The sequence below is a fragment of the Ipomoea triloba genome, chromosome 6, assembly GCF_003576645.1.
Source record: "Ipomoea triloba cultivar NCNSP0323 chromosome 6, ASM357664v1".
In the NCBI taxonomy this organism is placed as follows: Eukaryota; Viridiplantae; Streptophyta; class Magnoliopsida; order Solanales; family Convolvulaceae; genus Ipomoea; species Ipomoea triloba.
In genome coordinates, this window is record NC_044921.1 from 17,470,605 (window position 1) to 17,496,600 (window position 25,996).

Sequence of the window (25,996 nt, forward strand, 5' to 3'; positions counted from 1 at the left end):
ATATATATATATATATATATATATATATATATATATATATATATATATATATATATATATATATATATATATATATATATATATATATCTTACTTCTCTTACTTATATAAATAAATAAATTTAAATATATATAAGTATAATAATAAAATTAACAAGGCCGACTTGCTCGAGTTAACTCGGCTAACTTTGTCGAGTTAGGCGAGTTAACTTGGTCAAATTCGGCCGAGTTAGGCGCTAGGCGGCCTCCTAGGCGGCCGACCACCTAGGCGGAAGCCTATGGAGCAATTCGCCTCGGTCTAGGAGCGCCTAACGCCTAGGCGGGTGCCTAGGCAGCCTGGACGGGGATTTTTGAAACAGTGATAAGTTTACATTCTCATTAGAATTAAAATTGTGATTTGTAAGATTTATTCATAATTCTAAATGAATATTAATTGTGAAATTTATAATATGTGACGTCTGATAAAAATTATTTAAACTAATTAATTGATATGAAATATGTTTTGCAGCTTAGTTATGAAAAATATTTTAAAAGAAAATTTACTTTTTATGAACTATCTAGTCAATGTAATTTAAAGGTTTCAAATGCGTGTCATTGTATTTAAGTTATTATAGAAATACTTAGATTTGATCTAATTAAAATAAAAAGTATTTATGAATATCATATTAATAGAGATGATATACAATTTATTTCAACCATTTCATATTTTACAATAAATATTTTTATTTTTTTGCTCCACTTAACGAAATTTCTAGATCCGCCCCTAATATTTGCTTATGTGAGAAATGAGAATAAATAAAAATGCACGTATGGATATTTATAAAAAAAAAATGGTGACATTTATGTTAATAAATAGAAATTTAAATGAATAAATCACAATGCAGATGATGACGATGAAACTACACACCAAGACTAATCGTTATATCGTGGACCACGGTGCACATAGCAATGTGCACCCTGGTCTAAAATGATGTCGTTTCGATGTTAGTGGATGCGGACGCAAATGACTCCACGGAAATTCATTATCTATAATACACATAATCATTATCTATAATACACAGAACGTTTGTCTAGAATATACAGAATGTTTGCCCAAAATACATAGAATATTGACACAAAATACACAGAACTCATCCTCCTAACATTCGAATGCACAAACACATCACAACATGTATTAATAACATGAATACACAGAATATTGACACAAAATACACAGAACTCATCCTCCTAAACATTCGAATGCACAAACATATCACAACATGTGTTACTAACATGAATACACAGAACGGTTGCCTAGAATACACAGAATGATTGACTGGAATACAAAGAACGATTACCTAGAATACACAGAATATTAACATAAATACAGAGGCCGGCCAAAACAAGAAACATGATTTCTAAAAAAAAAGGACGATTAGTTTACAATGCTCCAAACGACATTGTTTACGTACGTGGTGCACATTGCAATGTGCACCGTGGTGCACAGTATAATTTGCCTGTCTTGACTTTAGTGCAGAAAAAGCACACATTGTCCAACGAACACATTGGAGCCTATAGGGTAGAGGGCAATGCAATTTAAATTTAAGGCTGCAACACATGTCAGAATAAACTTCCTATATGTCTATAATCATTGGTGCTTCATTGTCTTGCACAATAATAACTTTTTTTATTCCCTAATATAAAACCAATTTACCATTCTTCTACTTTTGAACTTTAAATATATTACAGCATCTTCCTAGTTAAACTTTTACAGGCTTTTTTTAAGATAAGATACACATAGGAGAGAGTATATGGAAAAAAAAAAAGGATCTGACACAAACAGGGAAAAGAAAAACTACTGCATATTAACGCGCCAGTGTGGGCGCTTGTTATGCGCGAAATTCGCACAGCTTCGTCTGTTTCCAATGCACTAATACTGTTCCAGAAACCTATTTTTGCATAGTAAGTTCCATTTTCTCTTTTTTGCACTCTCTTTCCTCCATGTTGACTTTTCTACCTCAAATACTATGAAAGAAACACTACTATGTATGCTCTTAGAGCAACATACCAGTAGTTTTTTCATGGGTTTATGTCAGTAAATGGTCAACATGGCATGAGAGAGAAAATGAGAGAGTGTGGTAGAAGATCATATGCAATAAACGGTTCATAGCACATAAATGCTTAGGATGCTCTTAGGTCATCCACAATTTTTTTTTTGAAAGTAGGTAATCCACAATAGTTTAGGTTTTTGAGAAGATTTTGCAGGTGTGATTAGGAAAGAAAAATGTGGTAGAAGAAAAAATGAAAAGAAAAGAGAAAAAAAAAACAAAATCTGTAAATAATAATAATAATAATAATAATAAACAAAATTTGCACGCGCCCGCCTAGGCGCGAGAGTTGCACCTCACGGTTGCGCCTCACTTGCGTGAGGTGCAACTCTGATCTCTACTCCAATGGTGGGCTCCACAACATCTTAAAATGCTCCATATGTCTTTTTTTTTTTTATGAGTTTTTGTAAGTGTAATTAGAAAAGCAAAAGTGGGAGGGGAGGAAAAAAATAAAACAAATCTGATTTTAAAAAAAAAAGTTTTTTCATTTGCCCGTTGGGCGCCTGATGTGTGCAAAACGCGCACAGGTTTTCCTTTTTTATTTTTTGGCTTTGCTGTCAACTAGTTACTGTTCTAAAAACTTCAAATTGCAGATAAACTTTTGCTTTCTCTCACATGTCTTCTCACTCCTCCATATATGATATATGTGGCAAACTCACCTTAAAAAACCGTGAAAAAAACACTGGTATTGATGTTCTTAACAGAAGGACCTTTCCCATTCTATTTCTTCCCTCCCTCTCCTCCAATGTGTCAAAAACTCCCTCAAAAACTATGCTAATATGGTTAATGGGGAAGGCCTTACTCCCTCTATCTCATAAATTTTACTAGACTCATTTTTAATATAATTTTTCATCATATTAAGTTAGTATTAGTGTGTAGTACTAAAAAAAAAATTAGTGTTAGTGTGCAAAATTTATATATTTAAAAACTACACGAAAAAATACCATTAAACACATGGTTGCAGTAGGCGTTAGACGCTAGTCGAGCGGTAGACTAGCGCCTAGCGCCTAAGCGGTCTAGGCGGTACCTATATATGTCATATTATATATATATATATATATATATATATATATATATATATATATATACATATACATATATATATTACTTCTCTTACTTACATAAATAAATAAATTTAAATATATATAAATATAATAATAAAATTAACAAGGTCGACTCGCTCGAGTTAACTCGGCTAACTCTGCCGAGTTTGGCGAGTGAACTCGGCAAAATTCGGCGCAGTCGGCTGCCAACTCGGCCCAATCGGCCGAGTTAGGCGCTAGGCAGCCGGCCACCTAGGCGGACGCCTAGGGAGCAATTCGCTTCGGTCTAGGAGCGCCTAGTGCCTAGGCGGCCTAGGTGGGAATTTTTGCAACAGTGATTAAACATAACAAAATCAAATATAAAAATAAGTAAAAAAAATACTAAAGAAAATGAAGGTTTGGTTGCGGTGAGCTGCCATGAAGCTTTGGTTTTCATCAAATTCAAACGTCTTGTTTCAATCAAGCCATCAAACAAACAAAAAAAATATTCAATTCATAATATTCAATTAACATATTATGTGTCTGTAAATAAATTGAAGACAAAGTATATGTTAACTACATGTGCCTAATATATTAACGGCAGACACATAATGTAATAAATTACAATTTAATTTTATATCAAGTAATTTTATTTTATTAGTATATAAATTATGCAAACATATACAAATAACAAATATTTTATCATAATTTGTATTTAATTTTTTTATATTTTAAAATATGTTAAAGATGGAATATTTTAATATATTGTTTAATATTATATATTTGTTTTAATCTTATCCATTCATTAGATATTTTAAATAGAAAAGTACTTTTCTTTTATATTATATAACAATGGATTCTAAGCATATTATAAGCAGGTTTGTGTAAATGATTAACAGGGTCAAACAAGTGGTCAAACAAGTTCTTAATATATAGGTTTCTTAATATATAGGTTTAATGGATCTTTACTAAATATACCAACCTGGATAAATTTTTAAAAATCAATGAAAAAATTATTTTTAAAAATCAATGAAAAAGTTAAATTTTAAATCTAAACCGTAAATGTTAGACCGTATACAGTAAAAAAAGAACCCCTAAATCAAATAAAATCAAAAAGCTCTAAAATCTAAACCCTAAGTGCAATCTTTTAATACTAAATGTACAATATGTTACTACTAAATATGCAATATGCTAATACATGCAATATGCTAATACTGGTAATTAATAATTTCATATTTCATATATATATATATGCATTAAGTCCAGACCTAAGTTTACCACAAGAAACTTCAAGAAACAGCCAAATATTCAAATGACCCTGACTCTTCTCAACTGATAAACGCCTATCATCATCAAATCATTAATTAATTATTATAAGCCAAACAAAAGAATTGAAATAATTTAACTCATTAATTAAAAATTTCATTTAAATCCGATATATAAATATATATATATATATATATATATATATATATATATATATATATATGAAATATGAAGTTATTAATTACCAGTTCCAGAGGCCAATCTTGAACAGGTCGGATTGTTTGTAAGTTGTGGATGCGAAATTGTCTATCCTCCACTGCGCCATCCTTGAAATCGTCTCCACTTTGGAGGACGACATGCGAACTGTTAACTTGCAGATTCTCTTCTCTAATTCATATTGGGTGTAAGGATCTAAATACAACGATTAATATAGTAAAGATTCTATATTTATAGGAACATAAGGACTAAGGCTATGTTTGGCAAATTTAGCTGAAAACTGAAAATTTATAAGTTCGAAGCTGAAACCTGAAGAGCTATTAAGCTAGCTGTTATGCTTAAAAGTGTTTGGTAAAATTAACTTTTTGATAATCTGATAAATGTAAAAAAACTAAAAAGGACATCTTCATACAATTTAAATAGTTTTAAATTTAAATAGGTTTTTTTATATATTAAAATATAAAATAGTGAAATCAATATACTTTAATAAAATATAAAGTAAGAACATATATTTGAAAACATATAAAGTAAAACAAAATGTTTGTAATTCATAAGATTAGTTCATACAAAAATCAATGTTCAAACACAAATATCAAATTGAAATTACAACCAAACATATTGAAGAGAAAAAGTCAAAAAGGTTTAGCCAAAAAGGTTTTAATTGGGAAGGGTAAATGATATCATTTCTTTAAAATAATAAGGTTAAAAATAAAAAAAAAAAATTAGGAAGCTACTAGCTTATTTTGAAACGCTAAGTTTGGCAGCGTTTAAAAATAAGCTCTTATTTTAAGCTACTAGCTTATTTTAGGAACATTACCAAACAGAGCTTATAGCTTATTAGTAGTTAAAATAAGCTATAAGCTCCTAAATAAGCTCTGCCTAACAGAGCCTAAATCAACCGTAGGAAATTGCTAATAAAAATAGGTAACTAAGACCCCTTTATTAGGAATGAGACAAAGGTTACCTAATATTCAACAAAATCTAACACTGGTCATTTGCCAAAAATATCGGAACCAATATATATTGAGTTCAATTAAAAACTTAGTATAGAGTTCAATTTTTAATTTTGATCATGAATAATGATGTCTAACTTTAAGCGTAAGCAAATAAGTTATGTTTAAATGAATAATGCAAGTAAAAAATATAGAAAAATGATCGTGTTGTTGCATGATTTCAGCGGCACGGATAGCAACGAGACGGTGGTATGGTACGGAAGATGACAAGAATAATTAGCAAGAATAATTAGTAGGAACGTAACCCTAGCTAACTGATACCAGATGAAAACTGAATGAATTGTATTGAATGTGATAGTTCAAATATGCAGATTACAGGGATATATATAATGAGAGAATCTCAGACAGACTAGAATAGGGAAATCACAGGAAGTCTAGAATAGGGAGTCATAATCTGACTCAAATACATAGAGTCCTCATAGTGATAAGTAAATATTCATAGTAATGAACAAATATGTAAGTAGATAATAGTGAAAATATAGTTATAGTAACATATATTCAAATAAGTGATGATTTATTTTTCCATTTAGAAAACAGTTTTTATAAGTTCTTTAGTTTTTTATAAAATTGGAAAATTATTTCCAATTTTCAAAATAGAAAATTGTGCTAATAAACATGTTTTCTATTTTCTATTTTCCAGTTCTTTTTTTTTTTTGAGTACTATTTTCCGGTTCTCTAATTTTTCAAAAAACATGAAAAATTCTCCAATTAGTAAACGGGCACAATTTCTTAACTTTCAGCAGTGATATAGAGTCGTTCTGAGCTCACTAAAATCACTTCTAATATTACCTAGTAACCTGTCGTCTATATTTCAAAAATCACTTCCTTATAATTTTGAAAACCATGCATGAAACACATAAAAGCATCCTGTGTTTTACACAAACAGCAATATACATACATATAGTTAGCCACACCCTATGTACAAATTAAAGTACAAACAAGGTAACTGGGAACAGAATAACAGTTCAACAGGTAGTCTTGATCTTATGCAGGTCTCCAAACTTGGAGAACTTCTTGAAACATTTCTAGCATCAATTCTCTGTCTGCTTGTCTGAAGAAGTTATTCATTTCCTCCTTCACATCATAAATCTTGCCGAAATCAAGCAAATACGTCAAGCACCCTTTCTTCAGTTTATGGAGCTGGTAAATCCACGCCTCTTGCAACCTCTCGAGGACATTCCCCGTGTTGATATCTTCTAACAGACTTTCCTCGCAATAATCTTTCAAGTCTGACATGTCGTACTTGTTGGCTGCGGCTAGCAGTGCTAATCGGTGTTTCCAGAAATCCTCCTGTTTTATTGTCCCGTATATGTAGCCGAGAAGAGCCATGCATGAATCTGTTGACATGTCTTCTATGTCGATAGTTGAGGACTCTTTCTCCCTTAGGTTATGGAGGAACATGCTGTGGAATACCGGAGAACTAGCAGAAAGAATTGCCTTGTGGGCTTGTAGCGATCCATCAGCCGTGTTGATAGTTACATCAGAATGTATGGACTCTAAAAGCAAGCGGGATAGACACCGGAGAGTGGTTTGAGTAGCCAAAGACTGCATTGTACTGTCACTAGGCCATACAGAAGTCCCTTCACCCTGTATTTAATGACCACAGTAAATATAAGCGAGAGTATTTCAAGTATATATATAGATTTGGCTAATCATCACCCCTGTTACCATTCCAAATGAGTGATCACAGATCGAATCCTAGACTCAAAAAGATTGAGAAAGTTCAAAACGCATACTACCTCGTAAAGAATCATGAATGTTTTATTTCAAGTATATATATAGATTTGGCTAATCATCACCTCTATTACCATTCCAAATGAGTGATCACAGGATCAAATCCTAGACACAAAAAGATTGAGAAATTAAAGTACAGAACGCATACTACCTTGTAAAGAATCATGAATGTTTTTATTTTTTTTGATAACCAATCAACAACATTCTCAGCCAATTTTCCCTAGGAAGAGAACTAAACTTATACTACAAAGTTAATATCCTACTTTAATACCAAGGAAACTCAATTGGTGAATCCACACAATTTATCAAGGTTCCTTTCAAGTCAGTAGGCTAAAAAGTTTCTTAGCTAATGTATGAGTGCAGGAAAAAAAAGTCCCGAAATTAGCTTACATTTTTTTGGTTGATCTTTAGGTCATGGAACTCAACATCAATAACAAAGTACCCTTGAAGGTTAGAATCGATAGGCCAAACAAAATCATCACTTGACCGAAGAACTCTCTCATAAACTGCAACATGGAGAAACAGGTAATCATGCACATGAAAAGCAACTGGCCAGTTAGCTCATTAAAGCAACAAGAGAAACATAAAATAGAGAGCAGGCAATTATTTGCCTTTCAACTTTTTCATACCAACCAAATTCAATCTAAAATATCATCACTTAGTGAACATTTCACCAAACTGATATTCTCTAAAAACAGAAGCAGAACAAAAAAAGGATATTAGAACAGGAAAAAAAAGCCTAAGAAAATTTAGAACATTTTAACAGGACAAGAGTCTGTTCTATAGGAGGTAGGAGGCATACAAGAAAAGATGAGGACATCTAACAAAGGTCAGACATGGAAGCTACCAGCCAACACACTCATTTACGGTGCTGTTTTAGATCTGCAATTTTAGGCATCTACGAATATGTAATGTTAACTTTGAACTCCCCCCCACTTTAAGAAAAATTAGTTCCCCACAAACTTAAACCCTACATCAACTTTGGCATTGCCGAAGTCCTGTCAAGTAAGCAGAGATAGTTGACAGATTCTTCAATCTTGCCAAGCATATAGCAACTGTTGACCAGTGCCTTGTTTCTTCTATAAAAGTTGTGATTTTTAAGGATGAAGTCAACAGCTGTTGTTCAACTGATAAAACTCATATTGGCACTTTGGACTTCCATACTCATACAGAAAATGATAAGTCATGTTCTGCATTTAACATAGCTATACTATAGATAATTTTCATAAGTTAATAACAAGAAAATTGTTTTTCACAATAATTGGAATAGCAAAGTCTCCTAAAAAACATATCCCGTCACCTTCCGTCACTTGATTGCACATAACTCTGGTGAATATAAGAATCAAGAAGTTTGGCAAGACTGAACAGTTGACAAACAATAAATCTTTAAGGATTGACAAACTGAACAATTTGTCCAATAGCTGATTCTCCCAGGCCCCAGCAGTATGAAATCTCTACTAAAGCCATACTCCCTGCATAAAATCTCTCATAACAGCAATATGCTATCTGCCACCATGGCTTGAATGTTACGAACATAAGAAATCAGGAAGTTTTATAAGAATGTAAAGTAGAGGAAATCTATCTTTGAGGATTGACTGACCAGCATGCCAGTTTGTCCAAAAGCCAATTCTCTCTGCAATACCCAATTTTCACCCTAAAATTATATATTTAGAGAACTCATCCTAGCCAATTCTGATATGTTTACACACTTAGTGCTGTGTAAGAATGTCACTATCTCAGCACACCATTGCCCTGTTTCTATTCCATGGTTGCCATTATTTTCCTCCATTGCCTATTTCTTCAAGCCCAAACCTCCACAACCACTTTCCAAGAAGATTAATAAAGTTTTCTTTCAGACTTTTAATCCCTAATTACTCTAGTGCTTTTTTCCATTCCTCGATATTAATAAGCAATTGCAATGACTTAAATTTGTGAGTTAGTGAAGCAATGATTCTGTCACAAATTTGAAACTAAAATAACCACAAAGCATTCATAATAATCTTTTTCTAGCATCATGAAGCAAGTTGGATATTGCAACAAATTTTGTCTATGAAATGATATTTAAGAACCATATGCATAGCAAAACTTGCAATGAGCAGTTAAAGCATTCAACCAGTTAGGAAAAGCCATGCTAAGAAGAGTACATGCCAGTCTGTGAAACCAATCAAAAAGCATACTCAAACTACTATAAGGAGCTAGATGTTACAAAAAAATCCTAAAGGCTAAGGCTAGCTACCACTTCAAAGAAACCCTTTGACTAGACTTGTGTTAAATAAATAAAGTGATCCTAATAAATTACTAAAATGAGGGATATTCGTAATCAAGGTGATAACTGGAAAGCACACAAGGGGCAGGCCAGCCCATGCAGAGCACGAAGATTATTGAGCAATGAGCATACAACTAAACCAATTGCTAATATTCATTAGTTTGATTGAGCAAAGAAGAGCAGGTTTTAGCTTCTGCAAAGAACTTCACAAGAAGTGTGCTTGACTGCTTGTATCAATATTGATCCATCCAACAGCAATTAGGAACATTTAATTATATTCTGCCCAAGGCTCACCTACCTAGGTAATCCAGGGCTCACATTATAATTTAAAATCAGTTTCGATCCTAGAAGTGTGCTTGGTATTCGTTGCCAAAAGCTTACCGGCTCAAACCAAAGCCGCTCCTGCTGAGAGTTGTACTTGTAACCTTGTGGTTACCCAGCCTGACCAACATGGCTGGGTTGCCCCCGAAATGAGATTACTTTTAAATTTATAATATATTTCTTTTTGTGGCAACCAAATTTGATTTTTTTTCAATTATAAAAATATATGATAGATCATAGAAGTTTTGAAAGAAAATTATTCTATAAATAATAAGTATTAATAGAAATCATTGAAAACAATGACTAACAAGGATAATTGTACTAAGAAAATGAAAATTGTTTACATTTAAAATATAAGAGAGAAACATATGGGTTTATGAGGCCATGAGTTAAATTAGCTAATTGATCGGATTCAATCTTTTATTGGTTTGGCCCATTTAACAAATAATTGTAAAAGTCAATAAAAATTATAAATACTTGTGACAAGAGACTTTTATTATAGACTTTGAAGAAGTTAAGATTCATGAAAGTCCTTAAAATTTACTAAAGCCCATCATTTTAAGAGTCAAAGTGTATAAAAGCTGATTGAATACCCACTAAATCGTAACAAAGGATTAAAAGCCTAAGAATCCAATTGATTTTGACCTGAAAAACAAAAGTTAACCAAAAAAAAAAAGTATGCTATAGTTGACGAATTAAAACTAGAATTAACTGAGCGTAAGAAGACAAGGGAAAAGTGAACTTGCCTTGGGAGACGAGAGGGCGGCGGTTGGTGGATGGAGCGGTGACACGTAGGACAAATTTGGCCGCCGGAGGTTGTTCCTTGGACGTCCGGGAAGGTTCCGGAAACAGCCGAATATACAAATACCGATTCTTCTCAACTGATAAATGCCTAACAAATCATTATCATCAATCGAATTAGCAACCGAAAAAAGAAAAAAGAAAAAATTATCATACGATTTTCCAGTTTCCAATCTCCATCACTGAAGCATAAATTAGAAGAGCTTTGTTATTACCAGTTCCAGATACCAATCTTGAACGGGTCGGATCGTTTGTAAGTTGAGGATCCGAAATTCTCGATCCTCCATTGCGCCATCCTTGAAATCGTCTCCACTTTGGAGTCCGACATGGTAGCTTACTGTTGACTTGCAGATTCTCTTCTCTTCTCTTCTCTTCTCTCCCACTCCCTCTTCTACATTTCGGGATTTCCCTTGTGTGTAAGGAACTGAGTAGAAGGATTCTCTTCTCACTTTTTTCACTCCGCTTTTGACTCTTTTTAAATAACGACAATTATCCCCTGCGTCATAAACATACAAAAACAAAAGTCTCTTTTCCTTGTCTTTTAAGCTCCTATTTTCCTTTACTTTTCCACCTACAAACTGTACTTTTAACATCAACTTTGCCCATAACTTTTTTTTTGTTAAAGAAAGAAAACTAGATTTAATTTAACACAAGTCACAAGTGCGAAGATAACACGTTACAAATAATGGGGGAGAGTTAACGAATCGCTCCGAACAAGTCATAAATATGGATTGTCCTAGCAATCGTATGAGCAATCCAATTCACTTATTGTTTAGCAAAAGTAATAAACATTTAAAAAAAATTACTCCACAATTGTGTAATGTCCTGAATGATTAAATGAAAGGGGGAGACTCCACTTGTTTGAGTGAGAACGCGCCCCTCTCTTTCCTCTCTCTCTCAGCCTCCTTAGAACTTTTCCACAACTTTTAATATCAATTAAAATGCACTTTGCAATATAACAAAGTATATATTTTTTATATTATCCGGACAATTTGTAGTATTGTAGAGTGTATCTTATAGTACGTGTTATAAAGTATATTTTTAAAATTTGAGTTGTTTATCAAAATAACACTGTGTTTTTTCTTTCTTCGTTCTAAAATCATTGAATCTTACTAGATGGATGTTTGAAATTAGTTATTAGTGAACTCATTCTAGTCATCCATTTAAGAAGATTAACAATTCTAAAGCAATGCGAGAATGGAAAAAATATAGTGACAATTCTATAAATAACTCAAATTTTAAAGTGCATCGCACACAGCTATAAGGTGCACAAAGCTAAACTGCAGAGTGCAATCAATGATATCCAATGTTGTGGGCACTAGACACTGGTCCTTTTTCCTAATGAGCTGCTAAGTCATTTACCCCTCCACTTGGTTCTTATTCCCTGGGTTCCAACATATGAAAACTATTAACCATTTATTGGTCCTACACAAAGTAATTTTGTGCCTAAGCGTCATATAACGGAAAATATTATGTTCTATCAAAAGGTGTTGGGTTCTATGAAGAGGGTGAAAGGTAACACAAGTTACATGATTCTCAAAATTGATTGAGAAGGCGTGTGAAAGACTTTCATGGGAATTTATGCGGGATACTTTGATGGATGTTGGTTTCAACCAAATTCGGACTATGGATATTATGAGTTGTATGGAGTCTAAAAGCATGCCTATTTTATGGAACGGAGAGGAATTAGAATGGTTTAAGGTAGAAAGGGGTATTCGTCAAGGTGATTTGACGTCACCTTATTTATTTGTTCTTTGCACCGAAAGGTTAATCATATTATAAATAGAGTAGTACACTAGTTACGGAAGGGGTGTTGAAAGATTTTAAGTTTTCGCGAAAAGGACTTTATTTATCCCATCTTTTTTTTGCTAATAATGTGGTCATCTTCGTTGAAACTTTTAATGTGAATGTAAAATTAATCATGATCGATTTGTCTCAACACAATTTGCAAGTGCTCTGGACAAAAAGTTAATTTCCAGAAATCTCAAAAGTTGAGATGGTTTAGTTGGTAATTAGTAGTTGTTTTTTTTTATAAAATGTTTAACGATCAAACCTTTCTCACCACTATACTACAACCCCTAATAAACCTAAAATATATGTTTATATTTTAGTTTTATCTTTCTCTAACACACTTTGAATATATAATAGTATAAGTTTATATTCTCATTAGAATTAAAATTATGATTTGTAAGATTTATTCATAATTCTAAATGAATATTAATTGTGAAATTTATAATATGTTACGTCTGATAAAAATTAGTTAAAGTAATTAATTGATATGAAATACATTTTGCAGCTTAGTTATGAAAAATATTTTAAAAGAAAATTTACATTTTTATGAACTATCTATTCAATGTAATTTAAAGGTTTCAAATGTGTGTCGTTGTATTTAAGTTATTATAGAAATACTTAGATTTGATCTAATTAAAATAAAAAGTATTTATGAATATCGTATTAATAGATAGAGATGATATACAATTTATTTCAACCATTTCATATTTTACAACAAATGTTTTTATTTTTTGCTCCACTAAACGAAATTTAGATCCGCCCATAATATTTGCTTATGTGAGAAATGAGAATAAATAAAAATGCACGTTTGGATATCTTTAAAAAAAATGGTGACATTTATTTATTATGTTAAAAAGTAGAAATTTAAATGAATAAATCACAATGCAGATGATGATGATGATGAAACTACACAGCAGGACTGCCAAGCCAGTGAGAGGGCCCTGTCACTCCAATTAACCGAACAATAGTTATATCATGGACCCGTGTCCATTTACATACTGAATGTTCACAATTTGAAATATGAACATTCAATATGTAAATTGTATATTTTGAACCCAGGTCCCTTAGTACTTAGTAGACCCATGTCCATAGAAAAAATTGCCCGTAAGGAATAATCTATTGACTAAACATTTACAAGTAAAGTTTAAAGTTTATTTTAACAATTTTAATAATAATTTTTAATTATACCATGCTTTAAAAGTACATGTACTAAACAACATAAAATTTAAAATATAGAGACTAAATTACACAAAATTATACAGTCAAGAAACTGTTTTTTCATACCAGAAATTCAGAAAGACGCACTATACATTGATTTGTAATCTTCGAATAAACAAAACTAAAATTGTAATAAATTTTATTATATTTACAGAAACATAGACCATGCACAACTTACTTGACATGGAATCCATCACACTTCACACATGTATCATCAAACAAGATACCACTTCATACCTAACAATTCATCACTTCATACATATTTCTATATGTCAACAAAAACTAATACATTTATACTTAAATATATAACACAGCCAATGAATCCTTCACCGGCTAGTACAGTTCTCCTTCTCCACCAGCAACAAAGTAATCCATACTCCAACCTTCCACTTCTCAACCAGGAACAAAGTAATCCATTCTTTCTACGGGCAGATTCAGGACTGACGTCTCGACCTACAACCAGGAAAAAGTAGAGAATGTCAACATAAACTCCAAGACAACAAAGTTAAGGAAAACGGTCCAACTTTTCGGAGGGAAAAAAAATTATAGTTCATAGATTCTTTGATTCTTCAATGAGGTGCAGGAATGATCGGGATGTGTCAACATTGTGAAGGCAAGGAGGTAACCCTAGCCAAGATGGTTGAGGATACAAACTTGTAACTACAAGGTCACGAGTTCGAATTCCAGCCCTCTTGGTTTGAGCCGGTTAGCTATGGGCAACCTAGGCTGGTTTACCTCCTTGTGGTCCATTGTTGGCTAGGGTCACAAGGCAGGCTTTACCCAGTGCACACCCGCGGGTAGTGGCTGGGCAACAAACACAGCCACTGCAGGACTTGCTTAGAACCGGCAAAAACATTTTTAAGGCCCTACAACTGCACACAACTCATAAAAACTGCTTCCCCAAGAATGCAACCCACTATAGCCCTCCAATATAAAACTCATATTGGCAATATTGTGCAGAGAACCGCAGCAACCCTACACAAGTTTTCCATCTCCTAATCATGTCCAGAAACACTAAACAATGCATGATGACGACCTTGAATGCCTTCTATCGTTCCCTCTACTTCAATACAATAGATCTTTTTGCCACATTTTACATTATAGGTGTCGACTTAATATTCCTTAACTTCAAGCAACAGAAGGAAAAAATAGCATATAGACATCACTCTCTGACCAAAAAGTACAGACAAAATAGAGCTATTCCAATCCTTCAGAAAACAAAACAAGAACTACATAGGAAAATCATTTAACCGGATGCAAGTATGAAAGAATATCAGAACAAGCTTAGCCTGGTTCCTACTTATCATCACTAACACCTAGTTAGAGCTAATAATATCCTTCTGATGGAGTCTCCATATATTCTGTACGTTCCCAAATTGTAAAATGAATTGTATGAGTGCATAAAATATTCCAGTGTAGGATTTCAAGGCTGGAAGGTGGAAACTCTTTCTAAGGAGCCTATGGGTTCATACCAATTAAATGCCATAGGGCTTCCTACCCAAACATAGACTTGACAACATGATCAGTCATATTTTGATAATTTAAGAAATAAATCAAATAATAATGGCTTGAATAAGTTGCTGAAAAAAAAAATTAAGGGCAAAACATAACCTCCTCAAACGGGACAAAGACAAAAGGTGTAAGACCCCTTTTGTGTGAAACAGCTGGTACATCAGGGTTATGTGTCTCGTCCTCTTGCCAACCCTCAACAACTCCAAGAATGTCTTCATCAGGGACGTTAACCTCATTATCATTCACACCACTGGTTAAAAGTGCCAGTAGATCCATCCGGTTATTGGCACCCTTCACTGTCCCCCTTAACCTGTTCAAAATAAAATAACCAGTAAATAACTCTAGTAAAATAAAATAGAGAAACTTGGATAGCAGTAAACCAAGTCCTTGAGGTGATACATATTGTATATGCATGTGAGACATGTACACATTTCTCATCAATTATTTGGAAAATCTTCTAGTAGTAGTATATCTAATATGTATGGTTTTATCTAATGTGTGAAACCATGACTATAAGAGGACAGAGGCATTTTTATGCAGGCAGAAAAGAAGTACGATCATTCTAAGAAGAAGAATTTTGCAAAGGCCCCAGGGCATAATTCTTGCCACAAATGGGTGAAAAGTAGACTGAACAGAATCGTTGTCTGGATGTTGAATTCTTAAGCCAACAACCACAGTTGTATAGATAAACAAAGATATTCCTAATCTAACTAGGAAACTATCCCTAATCGTTGTAGGAAAATAGTACAGATTCATTCTATGATCTTGATTTTTGCATACTTTTTAAATCATGAATAACTTGTGAGAATCTAGGGGTCAAAGACACTATCATTTTCTGTAGATGAGAAGTAGTCATAAATGATTGAGCAAAAATGAGATTCATGATACAAAATTTCATACAAGGATTTTACCTTTCCTCAGCAAATTAATGGTAAATTTTTATATTGATGTAATTAAAAAGCTAAGGATTACATGAGGATACATAATATACAAGAAACTTATTCACCCAAAATACATTTCACTCAAGCAAGTGGATGATGAGAATATATGATACTCAACCTAAAAAATACAAAATATTTAAGAGTAGTGAATGATATGAAATATAAGACCAATGATATAGGTATCTAGATAAAATTTCAGGAAACATAAGGATATTGGAATCATATGATATTTAAGGGGTTTTTTGTTTCAAAGGAGGTAGAAGGACGAGGTTAGTAAGCTCAGGATTGGAGGATGGCTACAGATAGGATAAGCACTGATGAGTTTGGGTTAATAATCCTATGTTTGGTTTGGAGGATATAGGAGGGAATTATAACAAGGAAGCCCACCCCCCTTCCCACTTTGATTGTCCTACTGTTTTATTGGTCAATTTGACTTCATTTTTTATATTCCCAAGTATAAATTTTTTAAGTAAAATTGAGATATGAAGAATCTAAACAATAATATTACATGTCTAAAGCATCAGAAAATATCAAAATTTAAAGATATATGCCTTTAAAAGTTGATGAAAGTTAGGTTGTGTTGACCTTCAAGAAACAAAAACTAGACAACAACCATTTTGGAATAGAGTATAAAATTATATAAAATACCCATACCATAGGGTGTGAACTAGGGTGGGATGAGTTAGTAGTCAATACATAACTGGTTTGTGCACATATAAGGATAACTTTTTGGAAAGTTTCCTGGCTACAAATAACTATGAGTGAAAGCTCAATGCAAAAGCTACTAAGCTTAAAGGGATAAGGAATAAATCAAAGCATTAAATGTTCCCTAGTGCTTCATATAAAACAGATTCAGCCAACTGTAAGGACCAGATTCAGCCCACATCAGCTTGAGAACAAAACAAAATAACAAGGGCTGTCAAATTCATGCCTTTGCTTTAAAAACTTAAATACTAGGTGCAACTAAAATACCTCAAGCGAATTCTCAGTACAGTTGGACGCAAACCAGGATATAAGAGAGCAGCTTCTACCTGCAGATGAGAAAGTAGTGTTCAAAATATGAGCTTAAAGAAGGATAATCAACTGATGCTATCACTCTATCAGGATGTCCAATTAAAAAAGGTCAAACAGGAAATTTTTCAGAAATAGGAGAGTTAGCCAGATAATGCAATGAAGAATACAATGACTTGATTGGTGGGGTGGGTACCAAGTAAAATTGAAAGCTAACCTTATCCTCTGTCAGAGTATAACTCCCACTAAAAACACAATCAGCCTTTGAAGCACGGAAGTTAATAAATTTTGCCACATCCTTCACTTTTTGTGACGAATTCTAAGGATAGAGAAATAGAAAGGTTAGAATTAGTTGGAACAAGCAAAAATTCCTATAGTTATGTAGTATAAAATCTAACAGGTATAGTCAATTACCTTATAAAGAAACCTTCCAGAAGGATAAAATCTCAAATACCGGTAGTAGCATACCTACAGTGATGTAACATGTAATGAAGGATAAATTTTTGTAGGTGGTAATCAGAAGGAATGAAAAACTAGCAGAACAATAACTAACAGTAAACTCCTATTGTCAGACATCACTCTCAATTTTCATCAGTAACTGAACTTTATCATTTAGTCAAACACAATGAATTATAGATATAAATTGCTGCTATCTAAGATTCCCAACTAAATGGAATACACTACATTTTTGGGCACACAAAATGTCAGGAAGGAGTGTTCCACCAATCCTACTAATGCCAGGTGCCAAAGAAGCTTACCAACTCAATAATCTACTGTTATCCATATCTAAGAAGACACATGTTTAAAACTGGATATTAGCATGGTAACAACCCTCTAATAGTCTCAAAAAGACCTTTTTCGCACTACTTAAGGCAAAAGATCAGGTGAAGCACAAGATGTTCAACTTTCATATCCAAGGAAATCCTAGGTCAGGTAAAAAGTTTTTCAATTTCATTGACCAGATCTCTCTCATATTTATATAATGTGGTCTAATCTCTAAAATCATTGCACCAACTGGAACAAGACTATAAATTTTCCTGAGCTTCCCGAGAGGTGTAGGCTAACAGCCAAAATCCAACTCCTCATGTTTATGCAGAAAACATAATTAGCAATGACGGCTTTGTCAGAACTTCTTGCTATAATGTTTTTATCAGGTGACAGATAAAATTAGCAATAACATAAGAATAATATCCACCTATTAGACTTCATACAGTAACTAAACAAATAAATAAATAAACAAAATTTTAAAAGGGAAGTAACTTACAATGTGAACCGGATTTGAAACCTTCCACTCAGCAACTCCAGCACGAATGTAGGTATTCCGACTGACATACAAACCTGTTATTAAGAAATGAATAATTATTATCAACGCAATAAAGAAAATTGAAAACAATGGAACATTGTTAAATGCAGAAGACTTCATTAAATATAGAGTTGGAAAAGGATAGTAATACAGTAATAGGAGCAGATATTATTACAGAGGTGACACTCACAATTTCATAGGAAATCCTGAACCCATAGATAGGACCAGTTCATAAAACTCTGTTGTCTAGAAAAAACACTAAATTCCTGTTGATGCTAATCCAAAATCAAAATCTAAAATGCCCCTCTCATAGAGTAATTTTTTTATGAAACCATATTAAAGAGCACCAATGGGGCATCATCCAAAATACAAAGAACGTACAACAAAATGAAATGAAACACAGACAGAAAACTAGCAAAGACCTTATACAGGTTTGAGCCTATCCAAAAGGTCTATCAAGGAAAGACCGAAAGAGCACTAATAGGAGCTTTTCCATGAGTCCAAAAGTAAAGTGCGTGCAAAAATTAGGATGAATTTGTCCACTGAAGATTGATAAGTGATAACCATCAAAATGTTATCTTTTTTTATGTTCAAAATAAGCCAAATTAAACAGAGAGGGTGCAAGTCCTTTTCTCTCAAAGAGTAATATATTACTCAAAGATTATTCATATATTCGCTAGATGATGAAGCATCAGGTTACCTGAATACACGTATACACATAATAACGCATATAAAGAATGCATAAAGAATCTGAAAGAGATGCATTCCCTACCATCAGTACGAAGCCTTGGCCTCAAAAGCCACATTGTCCTCCATGAGCCATTGAACTTCAGCTGGAGAATCTTATAATTTTCTGTGACACCAGTGGTCTTCAAACAAAAATAGCATTTTGTAAAGAGCCATGATGAGTTGTAGCAATAGGAACACCACTTCAGTACTATTTAGTATTTACTACCTGCCACGCCTTCAAGCATGCATAGCGCCAAAAGATGGGGTTCCGAATTGTATACCACCACTTCCGACAAACACAAGCAGCCTTCCCCAAGGTATATGGGCTCATTCTTGAAAAGATCTGTGTCAAATATCATTATAGATTCACAATGAGTTATTGAACTTAAAATGAGAAACAAACCTTTACATATGCAATTTCCTAGCAAGGCCTGGTGTGTCAATAATGTTCACTAAGTAATACAATGATGTTCAAGTGATAATACAATGATGTCCGGATGATATATTGTAGCTACATGCTGGATTAAAAAAAGTCTGGATTACAATCTAAAAATATAATGCAATACAACATAGACATTTTTGACATAGCGCACCTAGGCAGGTATGCCATAGTTTACCTAACAGTTTTCAATTTTGAAGCTACTCTGATACTGTAAACTAGACAAAGCACATTTTCTGGGAAGAAAGTGGTTCACATTAGGCTGGATTGTTGACTCCCAGAAACTCTGCTTTGCCAAGTGTCTGGCATGATGTAATACAACCCTTTCAAAACTAAAACAATTGAAGCATGTGGTCCATCTCAACTAAAAGCTTAAAGTGATAGTTGGACTGCACATTTATGTTAATATATTATATGCTCAACACACACCCCCACGTGTGCAGACCGATTACTTTTTTATGGGCCCCAAACAACACGTGGATCTGTTGAACAATAGGGAGTCAAAGTTAGGGAATTTATTTTAGGAAAATATTTTAGGAATAATTGAGAGATTGAGGGTGATTTCAATATCTCCTAAAAATCATCTTCTGATTTTCAGTTACCATTGTTTAAGGGAAGAATTAAGCTAATTAATTCTTTCCTTTATTAGGGTAGGTTGTATATATATACTGTTGTAATCACACCATTATCATATGTAAGAATTTCAGATTTTCTTCAGGATCATATTCTCTTTTTATCGGGTGGCGCAGAGATTCGAACCCATGACCTCTTGCATGTGGTTGGCTCTGATACTAAATTGAAACATGTGCTCCGTCTCAACTAAAAGCCTAAGTTGATAGTTGGACTACACATTTATGTTTATATATTATATGCTCAACAAAACAATTAAAGCCTCATTTAACCATATCTTTTGCAAAAAGTTGACTATTATTTGAACTCCATCCATATAGACCTAATATGTCAAACATTGCACACTCACATATGACAGAAGATAATTGGTTCACGAATTAGAAATGAGCACATTAGGAGTGGGTATATAACTATATATTATACCATCCGCAACCTGAGAGTCAACTTTTATATTTTTATTTTTCAGAAACCCACCCCTCTAGACCAAGGACAATGGTTGATCATTATAGATCTTAAAACAAATTTAAAATATATTTCTTTTAATTTTGTGATTTCCATTCTTCAGGCAAGTCCGCAAGTGGTAAATTTTATATTCTCAACATTTACTTTTTATTTTCAAAAACGAATCTATCAATGTCAAAAGCATTATCATAGTGTCACACCCAAAGCTTACTGTCTAACAGGAAATAAAACGTTAAAAGCAACCATTTATAGAAAAAGATTACAAACCACAATATAGACCACATCAATGGCGTCCTTTGTGCAGTAGCCAAAGGCACAAACATTTTTCTTTACTAGCTACTCTATGCGCAAGAACCACATGATTGACTAAAGTATTCCTATTAGCAGTGTTACACTATGAATAAGCAGGTCTCTATTTTCTTTTAATCTTGAATACATAGTTGCTAGTAGTGTAAGACAAAGGTGTTTTAGAGAGACTTGAGCGAAATTTGAAAACAAAATTATAATATGGTTACAATACCAAGGCTACAATATGCCATAAATTTGAAAAAAACTAATGCGATTCATTATAATATGGTTATAGAACTACCAACATTATTAAAGCCTGGCCTCATTACCAAAATAACTGATGAAAAACAAAAATGCAGAAGGTATAAAGAAGAAAATGGTTCAAATGATTGACAAGCAAAAAGCATACCTCAAAAAGGAGCTCATCAGGCAAGCAGCGGTGTATAAGTGCAGAATCAACAAAAGTCTTGCTACTTGCACTGCCAAAGGGGGCCACAGGTCTAACATTGACCCCATAAAGATCTAAAATAAATAACCAGATGAAAATGGATGAACAACAATTAAAAGTAAAAATTTAAAATATCTTTCATTGCTAATTAAAGGAGAACCAAATCTGTACCAAGCCACGGCCTTTGTGTTATAAAGAATTGAGCAGTTCTCAGGCGTGCTTTTTCAAGGTCTGTGGCAAGTGTCAGTTTGTAATCTGCAAGGCAAAAGTCAAAGATAAGAATGAGATTGTCAAAATAACAAGATGATTTTATATTGGCAATTTTCCTTTTTCCTCTTTTTTTTTTTTTTTTGACTCAGGAACTGGGTGTCTATCTTGTTCGATGCTTTTGTTATCAAATATTGTGTGGAAAAAAAAAAAAATTAGCAATATTTGTGTATTAAAAAAAAATCCTAAAACAATGGCTTGATTCTGGAGAAAAAAAAAACAAAGGAGACAGTTCGTTTCTCTGTTTTTTTTTTTTCTTTTTTCAATTGTTCTCAACCAACCTAGCATTACCTTCCAACTTGTATACATACATATCCACTCCCACTCCACACCACTTAACCTACCAAGCCCCTCTCGCATAACCCCATCCCGCCTACCTATGCCCCAGCTTCTCTTGGCCAATATTTTCAATTGATCTGAACTAACCCATCCTTATGCCTAGCCTCCCACTTCTGCACATATCCACTGTCACCCTACTCCACACTCACCCTCTACCCCTACTCCATTTTCTTAACTAACTCCATATTCACATTATATTGACTAAATGACCTCACCCAATCATTCACAAGTTTCCCTACCACCCATCCCACCCTTTCTTTAACTCCATATGTATTCCACCCAACATCCTTGAGTCCTTGACAATACCATTTGGATACATTATTAGTTTATTACTCCATCTACTAATAATCCCCATCTACCCTGTCATACACCACCCACCTGATTGGATAGCTCACCTACCCATCTAATGTCAAGAAAAACATTACCAAACAGTCAGATAGAAAACTAAGAAGGTATAGATAATTTGTGTTTTCTAACTCCCCATTAATAATGAGATTGTCAAAATTATGAAATACTTCAATTAGAAATCCAGGAAGTTTTATATTTATGTAATGTTTGTAACTCTTTGATTGTAAAATAAGTCAATTTGCAATGTAGATGATCCTGAGGAAAACGACCTTAACTCCTCAAGTCTATCAGGACTAACTTTGCAAAGCATTCTCATATGGAAGTATACCATAGAGGTAAACAATCAATCACTCAATTATAACAATCATAATACTTAACATGTAGAGAAAAAGGTAATAAGCTACTAACAACTACGATTGAATTTTTTTTTAAATCCCTTTTGTCCATACCTGAAGTCATTTAGAGGTAGGTAGGTTTTTGGGTGCCTTTCTCCTCTTGATTCTAGTATCCTCCCCAATCACGGAGTTCTTTGATTCTGAACAGGTAATACAAAGAGTTTCCTGTGACTTTTTACATTTTTGTTATAAACCAACTCAGTTTGATATCATTTCAGAAATTATTTCTGCTTTCAAGGAGTTCTCCCTTCTCGGAATTTCAAACAATCAGATAGTGCTTTTACATACATACATTCACACACACTGTACTTACATGCATACACATATACACTAATGTCAGCTTTACATATAGTGTTATTTCATTTTTAGAATCCAACTCAATTTGGACAAGAGTGATCTACCAAGTACTGAAAATTGGACAAAATGGTCCTTTCTTGGGATTTCATTAATAGAATAACTTTTTCCAGTTATGAGTAGTTGGGGGACCATCCTATCCAACTTTCAATATCTGGGGACCTTTACCTTCTAATTTCCAGTCTAGTGGTAGTCCCTCAACAGTAAATGAAACAAAATGTCCTTCCATCAGGGCAAATAATTGAACCCTAACAGAGGATCTTTTCTGTTCATTTTTCAGTAGTTGGGGGACTATTCTTGTCCAAATTGGACAATTGGTAGTTGGGTAGTAAATGTGAAGAGCATTTCAGTAATCTAAAGACTAAAACCAGAATAAATTGTTAAAAGACACTACTTTGACAGCATTCATACAACAGTCACATTCAAAATACTAAACCTTGAGGAACAAGGAATGAAAAATGAGTCTTTTCTTCTCTTTCCACTTTTCTTGGCAGAAATTCATTATTAAAAGACAATGCACATATACTTCAGACTTTAACTGATAACATTTCTCTAAAATAATTAGAAATTTAGAATTTCTTCCAGAAATCAAAGTCAAACATTGATCAATCACAAAATTACCAAGAATTAGTATTCCCAATTAATCCTTACCAGAAAAGTACAGTCTAGATGACCTACTTTATTAAGTCCCCAAGCAAACCATCCAAATAATTTGTTCTCTACAAGATAAGCCATATGGTGATCCTAATAAAAAAAATGTTTCTCTAAACTAAAAATCATTGAAAGCATTTCTTGGTGTATTGGCAAACACAAAATGGAACAAAATTTTAAAGCTTAAGACAACAAAACTTGACCACATATTTACTAATTCCACATAACTAAATTTCACAATCATCTACATACTTCATTGATGACAAACTAAGAGTACAAAGAGAACAAATGGCAAATTACAAGTTATGGAAATAAGGTAAGGAAAATGGATGAAAGACATCAAAAGGTAGTAGACCATTGAGATTTTATAGAAAAACAACTCATGCAGATCAGTTACAGGCCACCTTGAACATTACAAGTCCCTTATATGTGCACTAAAAACTGTATACTGATTGCTTCATGAGTTCAAATAATAGAAATCTGTATCAAATAGCAAAACAATTTAATCAATCACCCAGTAGAAGATGAAATATATTTACCCAGGCATGACTAAGTGATGGCTCAAGTATTCAACACAGCTTGGTTCATGTTGTCATAAGAAACTAATGTTAAAATAGTTTCCTTAAAAAATGAAGTTTTTGTTTCTCGAGACTCTACAGTTTCCATGAGTTTAGGTCACATAGCAGCTAACAAAATGTTAACATCTAGAGCAACTAGAGATGATCTGTTTTAGGTTCATAGTTTGTTACCTACTATCTGCCTACAAAATAATCATCTATGATCTACATGCTATTTACTATCAGGGAAAGATAAATATGTGCACAATTATCATATGTAAAAATATATAGAGCTCAGAGAAGAGAGAAATGAATCAAATGATAATTTCTTTTTTGTGAAAATTGCTGCATGTGGCACCGCACTGGGAACAAGTGGCATCAAACTTCATCTGGCCATAATTAGTGCAGAAAAAGTAATAATTTTGTTTATCCTTATGGTCCATCAGCATTATAAATGTGTGTAAGTTCTATCAAAAATAATGAATTAAAGAAATGATTAACTCTAAGAAACTGATAATGAAGTGAACTACAATCAATTGTTGATAATTGCATGAAGCTGAATATTAAAAGTATAGTGAATCATAGAAATTCATTATTTGCAGAAAATTGCAACTAATTCCATGTGTTAAATAAACTAATACAAAATGACTAAACAAACTCCAACTGTTCAAAAAAAAAAAAAAAAAAAAAACCTTCTGAAATCACAAAAACACAAAAAGAATTCTGAAATCACAAAATTACATGTGCAATCGAACTGTAGACAAAAAATTAATCCATTTCTCCAAGTATTTGGGGATAAATTCAATCTAGTTTGGAATGCAAAATAAAGTTATCCCCAAATCTCACAAAAAACTGAATTGGATTTTGAAATACTTCTGCAATATTATAAACCACTCATAATCTCCAGAAATTTTTTTTTCTGCTTATTCGGTCGCTCAATACAACCATTAGATTTCAAATCTCCCTAAACAGACACAAATTAAAGGCCTGTACAGTTGACTAAAGAAAGATGAAATCAATTCCACAAATTGAGGCACTCCAGAGTTAGCTTCACCGATTGAGAAACGCCAAAAATTGAGCCAATTAAGCAAATACATAAACAAACAAAGAAACAAACAAAAACAAAAACAAAAACAAAAACAAAAATTCACGTATATACGCATCTGGTTATAAGTAAGAGATTTAATACCTCTGTAGAGGCAGACTCAAAGCTTCTTATCTAGAATCCTGAGGCAAGCCGGGTCATCATTCACAACAATAGTCCAAGATGTTAGCAATGGAGAAAATTACAGTATTCCCATTTTCCTTCTTTTTTTTTTTTTTTCTTTTCCTTTAAAAAAAAAAAAAAAGAAATCGCTTAAACGTAGCCTTGTAATCTTTTTTTTTTTTTTCTTTTAATGTGGTTTTGTAAGCTCAATTTGGCAAGCAAAGTTGAAAAGCTAATGCCTAATGGCTAAAAATTAATTAATTAAAATTAAAATATTTGGTAAAATTAATTGGTGAATTAAACATAAAAAGATAAATTAAGATATTAAAATTTTAATTAATAATGGATAGACTGTAATATTCTTGTAAATTAATGAAGAAAA

General features: G+C 33.0%; 2 protein-coding genes across 5 annotated transcripts; both read right to left on the reverse strand.

Moving 5' to 3' along the window:
• Positions 1-6,409: 6,409 nt before the first annotated feature.
• On the reverse strand, positions 6,410-11,207 carry LOC116022594 (BTB/POZ domain-containing protein At1g21780-like). The gene is made up of 4 exons (XM_031263359.1): positions 10,940-11,207; positions 10,670-10,815; positions 7,727-7,842; positions 6,410-7,189 (listed from the first exon to the last, which is right to left on the reverse strand). The coding sequence occupies exons 1-4, from the start codon at positions 11,050-11,052 to the stop codon at positions 6,587-6,589; spliced, it is 978 nt and encodes a 325-aa protein (XP_031119219.1). The 5' UTR covers positions 11,053-11,207; the 3' UTR covers positions 6,410-6,586.
• Positions 11,208-13,772: 2,565 nt separating this feature from the next.
• Positions 13,773-25,730, reverse strand: LOC116022593 (F-box protein 7). 4 transcript variants are annotated; one of them, XM_031263354.1, is made up of 12 exons: positions 25,597-25,730; positions 22,900-22,985; positions 21,668-21,751; positions 21,458-21,570; positions 19,456-19,572; positions 19,273-19,369; positions 18,462-18,535; positions 17,612-17,665; positions 17,415-17,516; positions 17,159-17,217; positions 15,345-15,555; positions 13,773-14,186 (listed from the first exon to the last, which is right to left on the reverse strand). In XM_031263354.1, exons 2-12 carry the CDS (start codon positions 22,907-22,909, stop codon positions 14,127-14,129), a joined length of 981 nt encoding a protein of 326 aa, XP_031119214.1. In that variant the 5' UTR covers positions 22,910-22,985; positions 25,597-25,730; the 3' UTR covers positions 13,773-14,126. The 4 variants fall into 4 exon arrangements, with proteins under 4 accessions (XP_031119214.1, XP_031119215.1, XP_031119216.1 ...); XM_031263355.1 differs by having other exon boundaries at positions 22,900-23,010; XM_031263356.1 differs by having other exon boundaries at positions 22,900-23,016; positions 25,597-25,725.
• Positions 25,731-25,996: the final 266 nt, after the last annotated feature.

Excerpts from the sequence above, each read along its gene's own strand:
- LOC116022594 (XM_031263359.1), bottom strand. The coding sequence starts at position 11,052 with ATGTCGGACTCCAAAGTGGAGACGATTTCAAGGATGGCGCAATGGAGG. Across the intron at positions 10,816-10,939 it reads AAGATTGGTATCTGGAACTG|GCATTTATCAGTTGAGAAGA; the intron begins GTAATAACAAAG and ends ATGATTTGTTAG. Across the intron at positions 7,843-10,669 it reads CCGCCCTCTCGTCTCCCAAG|TTTATGAGAGAGTTCTTCGG; the intron begins GCAAGTTCACTT and ends TCCATGTTGCAG.
- LOC116022593 (XM_031263354.1), bottom strand. Across the intron at positions 17,666-18,461 it reads TTTCAAATCCGGTTCACATT|GTATGCTACTACCGGTATTT; the intron begins GTAAGTTACTTC and ends ACATCACTGTAG. Across the intron at positions 15,556-17,158 it reads GTACTGAGAATTCGCTTGAG|GTTAAGGGGGACAGTGAAGG; the intron begins GTATTTTAGTTG and ends TATTTTGAACAG.